The 16,672-nt window shown below is 38.2% G+C and overlaps 1 protein-coding gene across 4 annotated transcripts in view; it reads right to left on the bottom strand.

The window, feature by feature from the left end:
* OGDHL (oxoglutarate dehydrogenase L) overlaps positions 1 to 16,672 on the bottom strand; it is a 55,199-nt gene that overhangs the window by 14,715 nt on the left and 23,812 nt on the right. For 3 of the 4 annotated variants that reach the window (XM_067000688.1, XM_067000687.1, XM_048074820.2), the window contains exons 7-16: positions 15,377 to 15,523; positions 14,693 to 14,783; positions 12,857 to 13,036; positions 12,307 to 12,435; positions 11,734 to 11,913; positions 11,322 to 11,474; positions 10,639 to 10,741; positions 9,760 to 9,888; positions 7,157 to 7,307; positions 4,640 to 4,767 (exon numbers count right to left, since the gene is read on the bottom strand). In XM_067000688.1, the coding sequence (XP_066856789.1) occupies positions 4,640 to 4,767; positions 7,157 to 7,307; positions 9,760 to 9,888; positions 10,639 to 10,741; positions 11,322 to 11,474; positions 11,734 to 11,913; positions 12,307 to 12,435; positions 12,857 to 13,036; positions 14,693 to 14,783; positions 15,377 to 15,523 (1,391 nt within the window). Of the gene's footprint in view, positions 1 to 4,639; positions 4,768 to 7,156; positions 7,308 to 7,633; positions 7,818 to 9,759; positions 9,889 to 10,638; positions 10,742 to 11,321; positions 11,475 to 11,733; positions 11,914 to 12,306; positions 12,436 to 12,856; positions 13,037 to 14,692; positions 14,784 to 15,376; positions 15,524 to 16,672 lie in introns of those variants that run through there. The other variant, XM_067000689.1, reaches the window with a different exon arrangement.

The following is a 16,672-nucleotide window of genomic DNA, read 5'->3' as shown; positions in this document are numbered from 1 at the left end:
TAATCCCATGCAAACTTTGTCATTTTAAAAGGATTAATTCTTATACAGCTAGACACTGAGAGAACAGGTTTAAGCTGTGAGGAAAACTAGTGCCAAGTCAACCAGGCTGCCGGGTGTAGCTTTCAAAGAAGGAAAGGTGAAGCATCTGTACCACCCAGAAAGTGCTCGAGAGTCCCCAGGCAGTTCCTGAACTCCCAGCTGCCTCTCAGGGCTCAGAGCACACCATGGCACAGGGAACCAGGATCCACACAGCAGTTTTGTGCCTCTCCCTCTGTTTGGAAGCCTACCAAACAAAAATACACAGCACTTGACTAAGGTTGCAAAACTAATGTTTTAATTGCTGAAGTTCATTAAGGTCCCTAGATGGCAGCCATAGCAGAAAGGCGTGTTTCTGTTAGTCCAGTTCCTGCTGTGCTCCCTTACTGTTTTTCCATCACTCTGGCAGAGGAAGAGGTGCTTTCAAGCAAAGTGGCAGCTTACACAGCACATTATGCTGTGTTTTTCCCCCACGGCATTTTGCATCGTTGTCATAAGAACTGTAGTTCTTCCAATTGACATAAGTGAGGCTACAGCTTAATTCAGTACGATTTCAAAGGGATTCAAGGCATGAATGTTAACTAATAGCCATAGATGGCTTGTCAGTGCAGGGATTTAACAGCAGAATGAGGAAAGTTACAAAGACAAATATGTGCTATGTTTAATGTAAAATCTAGGCTCAAGGCCTAACAGGGGGATGCATATCTTTTCAAAAACCCAAACATAGTCCAGGATGGGTGGCTGACCCTGTAGAACAGAAACACTCATGCCTTAGAGCTCCATGTAGGTGCCACTGAGAAACTGGTCCTTGCTTTCTACGGTATGTCCTATTTCCCAACACCATTTCTGACAGATAAGAATATTTTGTACTCCTAACCTTAAAAACATGTTGTTCTGAATGAGCAGTAACACTACATATTTCATCCTAGGAGTGCATTGCAAAAAAAAAATTTAAATGAACACCTGTCCTTTTCCCTTTGTCTTCTGTTTTAACCACGACCTTCCCACTTGAAAAAACTGAAGTCCAGGTCTCTTAAATTGAAGACTTTGCTGAGCTTTACACTAGTTCCAAGTCTATCATGCTTGAACATTCCCTGGAAGTTCCCAATAGGGGATGCTACAGCCCAAGACCTCTTAAAGCCAGCTTTGAACCTGAGAGAATTTCTTCTCCTGGTTGGAGGATCAGCACTACACAAGTCATTCTGAGGGTAGTAAAGGAAGACAGGAGATCCTTTCAAGTATTTAAAAAACACTGTGGTGTGGAGAACCTGTAAGTTAGTTCTGCTTTTCTCTTCTATCTTGATCAGCAAATAAATGCAGACAGACTTCTTCATGACTTCATACTTCCAGACATTCAGTTTCAATGAAAAGTAAAAATTTATAGCTAGATGAGTAGACACAGAACTAAACTGTAATAATCTCAAGATAGCTAAAAATAGGAGACGTATGAAGTCTAATAAGATTATTAGAGGCTGTTAAATACCCTGACTTAATGTCCCATTGCAAACACTTTATTGCTTCTGGTATACAAAACATAAGCAATTGTTTGAGCTATAACAAGACTGACTGCCTTTGTTTTCTAAGAGAAATCAATCACATCAGAGAATCATTTTCAATGGAGTGGTTACATCCCAGGAGTTCCTAACCAGCTCAACAACAACTTCGTGCAAAGCTAACAGCTTTGAACAGGTGCCAACTCTTGGCTTACTCACCTGCTAAGGAAATAATCTGTAGTTTTATCATGCTGGGCTGCTCAATCCATTTTTACTTAGCTGTAATTCACAGAAAGTAAAGGAATTCCCATAATAATTCTGAGGTGCTGCATGTTTACACAGTCATAAATCAAATTCTTAATAGCTTTTTTTTTTTTTTAACCTTCCCCCAAATACTTTAGGACACTGATTGCACTCATTCTGTGTAACAGGCTTATGCAGCAGAAGTAACAGGTAACTAAAATCAAATTTTCGTTTTTTTTCTCCCCATTTTACAAACTCCTGAAGAATCGACTCCTTGAATTGCAAACATTCACTCCTTCTTCCAGATACTAAAATGATGATGTTACCAGCCAAACAGGTAACAATTTCAATTGCTTCTCTACGATGCTTAACTAGATACAATACATAAGTAAACATACCTAAGAAGGCTGATATGCAAAAGTTAACAAGGGAGCAGAAGCTTAACTATAAATTCATTTCAGCATAGAAATATGGCATTTTTAGTAAAATAATCATCCACCATCAACTATTTATATTAATATAATGTCCTTTATTGCCAGAAAATGTCTCAGACAAGAAGGATTTAAAGTTTGTAACACCTAAAAATCAGTATTGTTAACTTTTAAGAATCTTTCATCACATCTGCTGAAGCAGAATTGTGCAGAAATGGTACTCTTGTTTTCAGTGTACAAACAAACCTATATTTTGCCCCATTGCTTGCATTCGGTGAAAGGTATTACATCAACTTTCTCATTTCTGCTGCTGAAGGAGGTGGAAGAACAACAGTGAGCAGAATGAGATAAAATTTTTTAAAAAAAAAGGAAAAGAGAAAAGGAGCTCAGTTGGTTAATTTTTAAAAAACAGAATTGTTGCAATAAGAATTACCCTTCATACCACATCAACACCAGGCTTCCTGGACTGATCAACTGAGATGTAATTTCTGGAATTGTATCAGATTTCAACGATATTCAGACACCTGTCACTTCGTCACTTTCACATGTGGATACATTATTTGAATGTAAGAAAACAAAACCAGAAACCTACAACCCACTTGCCCATAAAATTTGTAGCAACACTATAAACACACTCAAATTAAGAAATCTCTGACCAAAATTGTGAGAAACAGTAGGAAACTGGAACAGCGTTTATAGGAACAGCAACAAAGAATGATTCTATGAAATTAAATTCTTGCTTTCTACCTATGCCAAATATTTTTTCTTATGTTTATGCACATTCACTCTTGCACTCTCCTATTTAGAGTTTACATGTAAATGTTATATATTAGCTTACAAAGTTCTGCTCGCACCAATTCTGCCAAAGAGCTAAGAAAAATACCAAAAAATCTCAATTCGTCAGCCCATGCTCCAACTATGCTGTTTTATACCATTTTAATTTTAATATTATTAGGTAAAAATGACTGTGATCAAATATTTCTGGAACCTTGAGGCAAACAGTTATAAATTACCATTTTTATCTATTACAATGTTTCATCTTTTGCTTTTTTATAAGTTATTAATTGGATATGAAATAGTATTTCATTATTTACCCATAGAATCAATAACACTTTTGATAAATTATTAGATGCCTTTGTTCTGTGCTCAACATTCCTCTTGCCACCCTCATCATGTCAGAGTGAAGTTATCCATTCACTGTGAAGTTAAAAATGTCTTCCAGTACCAAAAATGTAATCCACTATGATCAATGCTACATGTAACAAGGATTTGTTTTCTCAATACAGCGCATTCAGAGTAGTAGTTCAGATAACACTAGGATAGATTTTTATATCTGTTATGAAGTGACCCGTTGACAGTTCCTCCCCTTTTGTTAAAGCATTAAGTGTATGTTCCAGCATTGCCAAAATCAACCACAACAGATGGTTACTTTGAACTTAATCTAACAACTGTAGCCTGTGAAAATGCTTGTTTAAGAGATGCCGGGACTTGAGAGGGAGAGCTTCGATACTAGTCTCATATATAACTCTTTCAAAGCTTTTTCCCCACATGCTCTTCCTCATTGAGCTATGCTTCTCTTATACCTAACTTATCTTCTGTCGTTAGTATGTAATTCCTTCTTGAATACTAATGAGACCAATGCTAGCATATTCTGTACCTTTTCTAACAGAAGCTACTCAAGTCTCCCAGTTTGTATGTTTTGAAGTGCAGGCAGGTTCTAAGCAGCCTAAGTAAATAGGTGTATGTACCATTAGGAAAGCGTAGAAAGTTTTGCACTAAAAGCACATTGAAAACTGCAAATTCATATTACTCATACCAGAGGAAACACGTTCAAAACTTCAGAAAAAAAATTCAATTTTTTTCCCCATCTCATTTTAAATTTATGCTAAAATATTAAAATCAAGAGATTAATCACAGCACACTGTAGGAAAACAAATAAGTTTGGCTTAAAGTTTATACTACAATTGTTAAAAGCCCTTCAAAATAAGACAACAGTGGGCAAAATTTATAATGAACAGGGCAAATTCCTTTAATCTCTTGGCAGAATTACTGTTTTCAGGTGGCAGAGCAGGAGAGGAAATTAATGTAGGCATTTTGGCTGGATTTTAGGCCCGTTCCATAGATTCTGGCTCATGATACAGGACAGATATTCTGTACATCCTGGCTCTTCATGAACTGTTACAAATGCAGTAATATTGAAATATAACAAACGCAGAGTTTGTTCATTTTTAAATGCCACTAGCAGAAGGAGCCATTTGTTTGTTTTAAAGTTTGGCAAACTCAAGTAACAAAGCAAAACTTTGTAGGCCAGGAGGCTTAACCTCATTAAAGCAAAATCTGAAACAGATCCTCTTAATTAGCCGTCATCAATTCCAATGTTTTGTTTGAGACCCATTAAAACTTCAGCAAATCTCAAATAATTACCCCAAGACATACCTAAGACACCGTATTCAGAAAGGGAGCTGTTGCACACAGTATAGGGGGCCTGCTGCTCCCAGAGGTGGTTCATGGGAACACACGTTCTCTTGTCAACTTCTTGATCATGAAGCACATGATGGCGATGGCTGCAAAGAGTTGTTGAAACAAATCTGTTAGCTATGAAACCTTTGGGCTTTAACATTGCTACTTTCAAAGATAAACCTTCAAAAATGAATTCTAGAAAGTACACAAGCAACAGAATTATCTCTGGTTTACACAACGCTCTAGTTTGATTGAAACATAGCAAATTTGTTGTCTAAATAGAATTGCTGCACCATTAAGGACTTTCACTGACTATCCAGGCTGGATCTCAAGCACTCAAGGAAACTGAAAATTCATCATTACTGGAAGAACAAGGTGGGCGGCTAGGTGGGTCAGGTGGGTGTTATAAAACATATTAGACTGATAAAAGCCAAAAAACAGAAGGAAAAATTGTTATCAAAATGTTCCACTCTGCCTTCCTGGCAAATTCTATTATTTTTTTCCTTAAGACAACTGTTTGCTTTTTATGCCAAAAATATAATCTAATCTAATCTGAGCACCAAGACGTGATGCAGTTGCATCCTCTTTCCTACTATTTCCATTCACACCATTTACAGTTCTCTGGAACAGCATTAATCAGCATTAGAATGGGGAACCAAGGAGCACTATGAAAACAAAGATGACTGAAGTAATTACTGTAATCCATTAACTCTCTGAGCAGACTAACTGAGTGAATCACACCAATATGTACAGCTTTACGACCGCTAACAGAAGGACAGTTATTATACTAGTAACAACTACTGTGTGTTGTATAGCTGCCAACACTGAAGACTGAATCCTTTTGTATTTCCCTTTGCTATAATGAATGCTAGCAGAAGAGCTCTGAAATCTATTTAGAAGTCAACAAAATAAGACCAGGAAAAGAAAGAATCTTTGAAGACCAACACAAGGAGAGAGGCAGAAAGAGGAAAACACACACACACACACACACAGCTGTTAAAGCAGAAATAATTTTCGACACTACCATTTTGGTTTCGTCATTCAGACAAAGATGAAAGGCCTAGACAGGCAATACACTTCTTGAACATTCAGTTTTGTGTTTCCTCAGCAAAAGGTGATTATGATGAGCATAGATGGACAGCCAGAAATATACAGATATGAAAGTCATATTTTGCTGTTACAAAATTGTCAGTTTTACTGACATTATGCATGTATATACATATATATATAAATCAAGCTTTTCTTGTTATGTGAGCCTTTTACTCCTTTTTTAAAGACTGAATAATAAAATCCAGATGGCACAGTAATCCTCAGATAGCTTTTGCCACTCTGAATAGCTTTTTATTTGTTTTATTTGGTTTTTGTTTTCCCTATATTGTTGTGAGCACAACAATTTTCATCTTAAAACATTGAGAAAGCCTGGACAGTAGCTCAGGAAAATCCTTTTGCACCAGTTAGAGAACTGAGAATAGAAAGGATCGGTATTCCTAAAACAAGTCTATAGGTGTGTGTTAGAGTTGACTAAGCACTCACCTGACTCAGGTAGTTAGCTTGCTGAACAATGAACATGTGTTCCTCTCCCAGGAGGTGCTCACAACTTTACAAGACCCTGGTACTGAAATCAAGGAGGATGAGGAATCGGAGGTTGGGAGGGGAGAATCTCCTGATTTTCAGTTTTGTTTTGAGGTCTTGTCTGAAGGATTTTGTTAAATTACCATTAGAATGGGAGAAAAAAAGAAGAAAGCCCAAAGGATTTGATACCAAATGAAGCTCAGCACAGAAAAGCCGCACCACAGAGCACTGCACCACAAAAGACAGGCACCAAGATTTATCTCTTTTTTCTGCACGCATTCACAATGAAGCATAGTGCAGCTGCTCGTTCATTCACCCCCAGCAATGGGCTTCGCATCAAAGGGTTCAATTAAATACATCATTAAGATTTTACTCCATGGAGAGTCAGGTAAGGCAGCAGAACTGTATATATTTTATCAAGTGATCAGATTCAGCATTCATTCATGCTCCACAGTCTTTAAGAGTTTCAGTACAAAGGATCTTGTTTCATTTAGAAGAGCTTTGCCAACTGGCAAGATATTTGCTCAGAGGATACCAGAGCTCCAAGCAGCCACCATTGCACTGGTATTCAAACACTTCAGAATCTACAGCAGCAAATACCCTCTGCTCATACTTCTCAGCAATTAGGTCGAATGTGGCTGAATTTTTACTTGAAAAGCAGAAAAAAAATAATTTCCATAATTTCCACTTTTCAGCCATGTAAGGAAGAAAATATCTAAGAACTTCTGTTCTACCTTAACTACTATTCTTTAAAATATTCTGTTTACAGACACAAGAGATCGACTGTCAGAAACAATGACATTAAGATTGATGCTGAATAGTATCAGCTTTCCCCTTCCCTCAAAAGAACATATTCCTTAAAAATTGCAAATGTGTTTCTTTAAGTATGGGACAGCTTTTAAGAGTTATCTCAGTACTCACCTAAAAGTACCCCTCTCCACATCCTGTCCACTTAGTCGGACATGAATCCCTTCTTTCAGAAAAGAGCCAAAAGCCATGTATTCTGCTAAGGCCCAGTCAACAACCCTGTTCTTGGTCATTTCCAAGCGAGCTCTCAAAATCCGAGAAAGTCCTACATTAGGATAAAGATAAGAAATCAACGGACCTACTTTAGAGATATTTGGCATTCATATTACATTCACCATTCTTCCCACTGGCTACAATAAGCTAGAACAGGAAAACCCATCAAGCTTAGATTGATGCTTCAAATCTTAGTTGCTGATCTACTGTCTTCATCAAATGCAGAATAACTGCAGCCAAGTTAAACACAGATTCAATTTGTTGATCATATTAGTTCTTCCAGGCCTGAACTGCTAGCAAAGTAAAATAACTTGCTTCCTAGGCAAAGGGTTGTATATTGTTCATACCTTGTTTTAGCAGAAGAAAATAAGATATGGCTGTCAGAAACTACTGAGGACAATTAAAATGACTCATGGTCAAATACTTCTTCCTAAATATTTATTTTCACATTTCTAGCACCAAGTACTGTTTTGTAAAAGACTGAAAATGTCATCTATTGAGTTCTTCTCTCTTTCTCACTCTCATTTTCTCTTGGCATTTGACTTATTGGATTCTGGAGATACTACAAAGAGAGAAACAAGCAGTATTAATCAATATGATGAATATCAGGCAAATAGGAAATTGTAGCAGCTGCCAATGGATTTTCAGTTGGTAAGCAATGGTTGCTTTGTTTGTTTTTTTTTACAGTGTAGATATACTTTGGTGAGCCAAAACACAAGTTGCAACACTGTGACTTTCAAAGGGTACGAAAAAAACTTTGAAGTTGCATCCAGGTGCTTCCAGCTCTGAAGTTATATAAGCTTACTGAATTCAGTGTCACTTGACACCACCTTATTTTCACATCTGCATTGATGCTTCTGGCAAGCTGTTCTATTTGTTATTTTCCCATTCTTCCCTTTGTTAACTTTCCCCATCTTTACAAAAATCACCCTGCTTCCTCTCCATGTAAAACTATTCTCTTAGAAATTGTCTCACTTTAAACACGAATATCTTGAAAACCGTCTCTTCTTTAGAACATACTAAGCAGTTGATAAAACAAAATAGTCTTCCAATTTTTTTTTTTGAAAGACAAGGAGATACTAAACCGTTTTGTTCTTAGTAGAAGGCCAAAGTACTTCAAAGGTACTTCATCCTCTTCCAATTCTAATTATCCCCAAATTTTCTCTCTCATGGCCTTTTAAACTGCATAAAAGAATCTAGAAGACCAAAGTTTGAGAACTATTTACCCAGGAAGAATGCTTTACGCTAAGAAGCATGAACCTATCTTATGTACTGGCAAATATTACTTAGAGTCAAGGATTTAATCAAGTTAATAGAGGCTGACTTACCTTTTTAATTAGAATGCCTAATAATAAATTTTATTGGCTAACTATAATTTCAAATTTATCAGTATCACCAAAGTGCACAAACATGTAAAAGAGTTTTAAAGTACACCTGTTAGTTGTATGCGCTCAATGCACTTGCAATTGATAACTAGGAATGCCTTACTCTCACTGCTTGTAGCAATGCTTAGTTGTGCCAAAGGAACACAAACTCATGGAACATCTACAGCAGACACACTTTATTCCTCAATGGATGATTCTGGAGATGAAAGATTATCTAGAAATTTTATCCAGAAAAAAAAGTTCTCTCTCTTGATTCTACATACATTCCCTATAAGACAATAATAGAAAAAAAGATCCCCAAAGTGGCTCCATGCTTCCCCATGAAATGAACACGTCATTGTTCCCTGTAGAGCTGCTAGACTTCAACCTGACCAGGGATTAAAAGAATTAATTCAGAAGTCTGACATAATGCCAAGCAATCCCCAGTGAGACACGTACATTTATCTTTTTACTACAATTAGATGCTAAATTCAGAATTAGATTTCTTCACACCGAAAGTTAAGACTTTCTGAGAAAAAGCTGGATTTGTGCTATCATCAACATTAACTGCTAAGTTGAAAGGAAAACTCTGGCTGAATTTGGCCACATGAAGTTCATTCAGCTGTACCAAAATTAGGCTCATAGCATACTAGCAGTGTTGCCAGGTCTGAAAAGACCAGGCTCTATTCCTGAGCAGAAACTTGCCTAACTACAAGAAAAGCATCCTGACTGAATCCCAAACTAGCACTGGTTTTAGCATTTGTAAAAACCTTAATAGTGCTTTCTGAGATGGATACCTCACTTCCCAGTTAGTCCCAAAACGTGCTCTTTATGAGCATTTGATGAATTAAAGGATTATTAACTTAGCATTACAATGGGTTTTACCTCACTCAGAGGAAAATCTGTTCTAATATGGTAAGGAACAGAAATGGTGTGACATTGAAAGGATATTATATTGATAACACAGAGTAAAACTTTAACTGTCACATTCTCTTTGCCCCTAGGGTGGAAGAAGTAAAATAAAAGACAAGTCACAGGCATTTTCCTCTTTGGTAAAAGGCCCAACAGCAACTCATTTGCAGAAATACAAAACCTGAGCGAGAAACGTAGCCACTAGGAGAAACAAAGACTCCAGCTGACCTGAATGTATTTTGAAGTCTTTGACTGGCACTGAGCTAGCTACATTGCCAATGTGAGTCAGCAGGTCTTCTGAAATGCCAGTTGGAGGACAAGACATGCTCTTGGGTTCTCCATCCACATTAAAGAATCCTGGAAGTAAAGCACTAGTGAGTTCACGGAATGATTAAGAGATTTCTATGCTATATACAATTTATTTAAAAACATACAACTCTTAACAGACATTCTAAGCAGCAGCCTAAATCTGTTCTTCACCTTTCAAAAGGAGACAATCATTTCAATTTTCTGCATGACAAGAGTACTTGATCTTACAGGCACACCATGATCTGTTTTGTTTCTACTTTCACTCCCTGCAAATCAAGTCCAACTGTGTGGGCAGAGACAGGCAGTAAAAGGCATCTGACACTTCAATCCCTCCAAGAAGGGAGCATGAGACATACTCCTCCCTCTTCCCAAAGGAACAAAGATAATATTATAGGAAAAACACCTCTCTAGTAAACTGAAGAGAGTGCTTTCTCATATAATCATAGAACAGAATGATAGAATGGTTGGTGTTGGAAAGGACATTAAAGATTATCTGGTTCCAACCCCCATTCCCCCCCCCCCCCCCCCCATGAGCGGGGACACCTTCCACTAGACCAGGTTGCTCAGAGTCACACCTTATCTTCCTTATCTTCCACTTTTTTTTTTTTTTTAGAAAGGCTCCTCTTGCAAATTGATCTGGCAGAATGTTTTATTTTCTGTTAACACAGGCAAACCAAAAGTCACACACTTCATTTGAAAGAAACATTCACTGATGTACATTTAAGAGTACTAGACTTAAGACTCAAAATAAATGCACAATAATATTAACACTAGGATATATGAAAGCACAGTTCTTACCAGGCCAAGGTGAATCAAGCCAGTGCTTAATGTGTAGAATCTTATTATCCTTAGATCTAGTATATGCTTCTTCACATATTCTATCGTACTTTGCAATTTCTTCCTGTAGAACAAGAACTTTTTTTTTTAAACACCCTTTTATCTTACAGATGATACCTACCATTCAGTTATCTCTGAAGCAAAGCAGATGAATTTTTGCAACAAAATAAAAAGCTTAAACTGCTTTTATTTCTTTATTGCTGGATACAATTGCCATTTCTACAAGGTGATCAACATGAAGCTACAGTTGTACCTGTGAGCATTCAAATATCATCTCACTGCTGAAACAGGATTCATTCACACATAATCACCTTCTACAAATGTCAGAATCTGGTCAAATTTTTTCTACTCTATGTATTTCATAGCACTTTCAGTCCCTTTGTTATAGGGACACTTACGTACATTTATGTGGGATTTGTTCCTAATTACATCATACAGCAAGAATTAAGTTAAGAAAATTACTAAATACCTCCATGGCAATAAGCTTTAAAACTTTGTATTTTACATGAAAACCAAACTGAAACAAAGTGTCAAAGGGTGAAGACTCAATCACAGTAAGGGGAGGAAGGTTTTTAAGCAATGACAGTTGTGTCTTCCTACTAACAGCTTTGTAAGTTCCCTTCAACTCTGTTGACATACTGTACCTCAAACTCTTGCAGTGTTACAGTCCCATCTGCAATCAGTTTGTCAGCATACTTCTTCAGCACTGGCACTTGTTTATGAATCTGCTTGTACATCAGAGGCTGGGTGAACATTGGTTCATCCATTTCATTGTGCCCTCTCCTACGGTAACAAACCTACAAATGGAAAGATCTTTTCTGTTGGTAAAGAAAGATGTAAAATGAACTTTTTAAATTTCACAGTTCTACAGAGATTTAGGCTTATGGTATAAAAACATTTATGGATTCTCGTGGGGTTGTGTGTTTTTTTTTAATTAAGAAACTAAACGTCATTGAAATCAAACTATGTTTCTTGATTGGATCTTCTAAGACACAGAAAACTAAGAGAATGGTACATAAATGCACAGAATGAAAAGTTAAGAAACCCAAGACTTACTAAGTCAACAACCACATCTTTATTGAATGTGTTTCGCCACTCTGCAGCTACACTGCACACGTACATCACTGCTTCAGGGTCATCAGCATTCACATGAAAAATGGGAGCATTGACTACACGAGCAACATCAGTAGGATATGGAGAGGAACGTGCCATACGAGGGTCTGTAGTGAAGCCAATCTAAAAAATTCCAGAAAATTCCATTAAAATGATGATGTGGGCATCTCCCTCTACTTTGCTTTGAATGCTTGGTGTTTTCACTTGACAGTCATTTTACACAGCAGTAGTCTTAGGCTTTTCATTTTGGCTACTTATAGTTTTTTTTTTCTTTGCTCCCTCAAAAACTAAACAAAGCAAACTTAATTCAGTTAATTGTTAAAAACTGAATGAAATAAATGTAGCTGGTAAAATATTATCCAGTCAGAGTTACTACATACTACAGTCATTTCAGGAACATCCTAGCCATTGTAATGAACAGAGGGGACAGTGCATCAAGCTAATAAACAAGAATAAAAAAAATACACTAGTGACTACTTGGCACACAAATTGATTGGAAAATGCTCTATTCATTACCTGGTTGTTGACGACAACATGAATAGTACCATTTGTGGTATAGGATGGAAGGTCACTAAGATGAAATGTCTCATACACCACACCTTGTCCTGCAAAGGCAGCATCCCCATGTAACAAAATGGACATAACCTAAGAGGGAAGATAATACACACAAACATACACATATTTAAAAGCAAAACTGCAATTTAAGCTTCTCAGCAGGATTTCTCTACTCCATGTTTCTGTAGTGCTTATAAAATAGAATTGTATTTTTATAATAAACCATAGACTTATAAGCATTCTGCATTGCACTTTTTATAATAAACCATAGGCTTGTCAGCATTCTGCTGCCTTTGTTGAGTTCCCAAATGAGATAAGTTTTAAGCCTGCTTCCTGAAGTTACCCTTGAGGTAACATGTTAAAAGCTTAAACTAGTTCAATGGGTGCTATATCCCTCCTGTGAAGCAGAAATGGAAGAAGACCGCAATACAAAATTATCAGTAAATTATCTTCATTAAAAATACTTTAAAATGTACCAGTAAGACTTACTGCAACATTAAACAACCCTTACCTTTTTCCCTGCTGTATCCCCTCGATAAAACTGTTCAGCTTTTGTCTTCCCCTGCACAACAGGATCAACTGCTTCCAAGTGCGAAGGGTTAGCCATCAGGGACAGAGTGATTTTCTTGTTTGTTGCTCTGTTGATCCTCTCATGGTACATTCCCAGATGATATTTTACATCCCCAGATCCCTAACACGCAAGATGTAGTCACAACTCAGGAATGTTATTCATACAAACTGTACCTAACCATGCCTAAAAATTCTGCTTAATTCTGTTAAATGGATTTCACAAACAGACTGCATCCCATGGTATGGACCCATATTGGAGCAGTTCTTATGGCAGTCTGGAGTTCCTCAAGCCCAAGTAGAATCAGTTTGGGGAGGAGCAGAAGAGAGTGACCAGGATAGAGCAGCAGAGATGAAGTGTTATGGTCTAACCAGCACCCCCTTTCCATGTTCCCCTGAGCCACCTGGGAGGAGGGAGTGAATGAGGGAGGAAAGGGGGAAATGTGTTTTTATTTTGCTTTTAGTTCTCACTGCTCTAGGCTGTTAGCTGGCAATAAATCACATTGATCTCCCTGTGCTGAGTCTGCTTTGCCGGTGACGGTAATTGGTGAGTGTCCTTATCTCAACCCACGAGCTTTTCACAGATTCACAGATTTCTCTAGGTTGGAAGAGACCTCAAGATCATCGAGTCCAACCTCCGACCTAACACTAAGTACTCCACTAAACCATATCCCTAAGCTCTACATCTAAACTTCTTTTAAAGACCTCCAGGGATGGTGACTCCACCACCTCCCTGGGCAGCCCGTTCCAATGCTTAATAACCCTTTCGGTAAAGAAGTACTTCCTAACATCCAACCTAAAACTCCCCTGTCGCAACTTTAGCCCATTCCCCCTTGTCCTGTCACTAGGCACGTGGGAGAATAGACCAACCCCCACCTCTCTACAGCCTCCTTTCAGGTAACTGTAGAGAGCGATGAGGTCGCCCCTGAGCCTCCTCTTCTCCAGGCTGAACAAGCCCAGCTCCCTCAGCCGCTCCTCGTAAGACTTGTTCTCCAGACCCCTCACCAGCTTGGTCGCCCTTCTCTGGACTCGCTCGAGCACGTCCATGTCCTTCCTGTAGCGAGGGGCCCAAAACTGAACACAGTACTCGAGGTGCGGCCTCACCAGAGCCGAGTACAGGGGCACAATCACTTCCCTCGACCTGCTGGCCACACTGCTTCTTATACAGGCCAGGATGCTGTTGGCCTTCTTGGCCACCTGAGCACACTGCTGGCTCGTATTCAGCCGACTATCCACCAATACTCCCAGGTCCTTCTCGGCCAGGCAGCTTTCCAGCCACTCATCTCCCAGCCTGTAGCTCTGCTTGGGGTTGTTGCAGCCCAGGTGCAGGACCCGGCACTTGGCCTTGTTGAACTTCATGCAGTTTTGTTTCATCATATTTTCTCCCCCTGTTCTGTTAAGGAGGTGGCATGAGAGTGTGGTGTGGTGGAGCTTAGCTAGTTAGCAGTGTGAAGCCACAAATACTTACAGAACTGATACTCATTTCCCATACATAAAACAAAGGAAGATGCATAAAGATTACAAACTCTGTTATATGATGTGGAACTGACTTATCTACAATCATCCTTTAGGCTTTATAACTAAGACACCTTCTGCATGTTACAGCTACAGTATAGTCTTTAAATTTGTTAATTTCAAATCATATTTCTCAAACTAGAGAAAAAGACAATGCATTTCAGCAGCTGATAATGCTATTATGATAATAACTATGAACTAAAATGACTAAAAATTACCTTTAATATTGATCACTTTATGTAGATGTATTGAAGAAACATCTTACCTCATCAGCTGCTTCAAGTTTGGGATCAAACTGACAGAAGATCTGCTCCAGCTCTTTTCGGATGACATTAGCCAATACATTCAGCCTACCTCTAAAAAAATCCAAACACATGTATGCCTCAAAAATTGTAATAACAGAATTAACAGTATAATTTTTTTAAAAAACAGACACCACCTCCAACAGAAATTTGCAATTCAGAAGTTCACTTTAAACTCCTGAACTTCAAATCCTTCATTCTACCCTTCTCCATCCCATTGCAAAGTTCCTCCAATGCATTCCCACTGACAGCCCATAACACCCACTTATCCAAGTATAAAAAAATAATTTTGTAGCTATCTAGCAATTTTAACATGATAACATTAATAATTAAGACAGACTGCAAAAGTAAGAGAGACTATCTCGCCCAGCTTTCTCTGTTCTAGACTCAATGGCGTAAATATCATGGCTGCTGCTACACTTGTTTTCAGCTTGAAAGTACACTGAAGTCAGTTTCATTTAGCATTCACCTGTGAAGCCTGTAGCTTCTCACTGATATACTGTTACAGTTCTGTGTTCCCATTAATCAGTATAACTATCTCTTGCTTCCCCAGCTTCTCTAGTATCAACTTTGTTAACAAAATTCTACTACTTAAAGCCTGCCTTAAAAGGCAAGTCCATTCACTGCGGGGCTTCCATTGACATTACCTATGAGGCATCCCCATTATAACATATTCAATTCCCATTTCACTGGATTTATCAATGATGGTCTTAAGTGCAGGAATCATTACTTCACATCCTTCCAAACCAAATCTCTTCTCGGAAGACCACTTGCGAGCAAGGAAATCTTCAAATCTTCATTAAAAAAAAAAAAAAAAACACAAAAAAAGTGTTTGCATTAAGAAAATGTAACAAGTATTGTCAAAATCTTTTATCAAGTAAAATTACATTACCCTGTTTTAAAACATCTGTGAATACACATTTATAGCCCTCTGGTGGAAAGTCACATGCTGGGGATGGAGAAGACCTGGGACAGAATTAAGTCTTCCTCCTTCATCTGAGAAATATTTACCACAACTTTAAAACAATTCAGATGGGAAGGAGAGTCTCCACCTCAGACAAAATCCACTTCCCAGGTTAAACTCTGCTCGTTCCAATGTATAACTCTCCCCAGCAAAGAAGTCTCCCCTATGAATTGAAAAAGGCACAAGGGAATCTGTATTTGCTGGAAGTAACAAATACTTGAAGAAAACAGGAGCAGAAAGCATGCCTATTTCAATGACAGAGCTCCACAGACTATGTGAGGCACCAGCTGGTAACATGCCAAGAACAAAGACACTGGAATGTCTGCCTCAGCTGCAGCTGGGGATAGATGTCCATCTTTGACAATTCTCTGCTTTTTCATTCTTTAATGCATTTGGGCCAGAGGCAATACAAGTGGTTAAAAAGTACCTTTTAACAAATGCTGAAAGGGTCATATGTTGGAAAGCCTGGAGATACAAAATGCAAACAGAATACATCTTTATGAAAATAACTGTATTAGTTACATCATCTATGCAATGTTGGGCTTATAATACTGCCATAATCCATTAGTATTTGGCTTACTCCTCACTTAGAATGATGACATTTACCTCTTTAGGATGAAATTGTAAAAGAAATGAAAAGACTCTCCTTAGCTAACCCATGAATACTTTTACAATTCAGGCATCTAAGCAACAAGCCAGATCCTCAGCTAAAATATGCTGCCATAATTCCTCAGAAGTCAGTGAGGTTATGCCAGTTCATATAAACTGAAAGCGGGGTCCTATGTGAACAGCAGGCCCTACAGGGCAAACCAAAGTGGTGGTCGGACACACCATTTTCCTTCTCCTTGTAGCTGCCAGTTAGGCCAGTACTGCACAAGTAGAAAGTTCATCATTTGAGGCAGGCTGTCACTAAGTGTGTAGAATTACAATATTTCCTAAGTCCCCCATATGCCAGTGTGAGTTCAGAAGGGCAGTCAGC

Source organism: Anser cygnoides, chromosome 7, assembly GCF_040182565.1.
Source record: "Anser cygnoides isolate HZ-2024a breed goose chromosome 7, Taihu_goose_T2T_genome, whole genome shotgun sequence".
In the NCBI taxonomy this organism is placed as follows: Eukaryota; Metazoa; Chordata; class Aves; order Anseriformes; family Anatidae; genus Anser; species Anser cygnoides.
The sequence above is the reverse complement of the archived record's forward strand: the minus strand, read 5'-3'. Positions and strand labels throughout refer to the sequence as shown.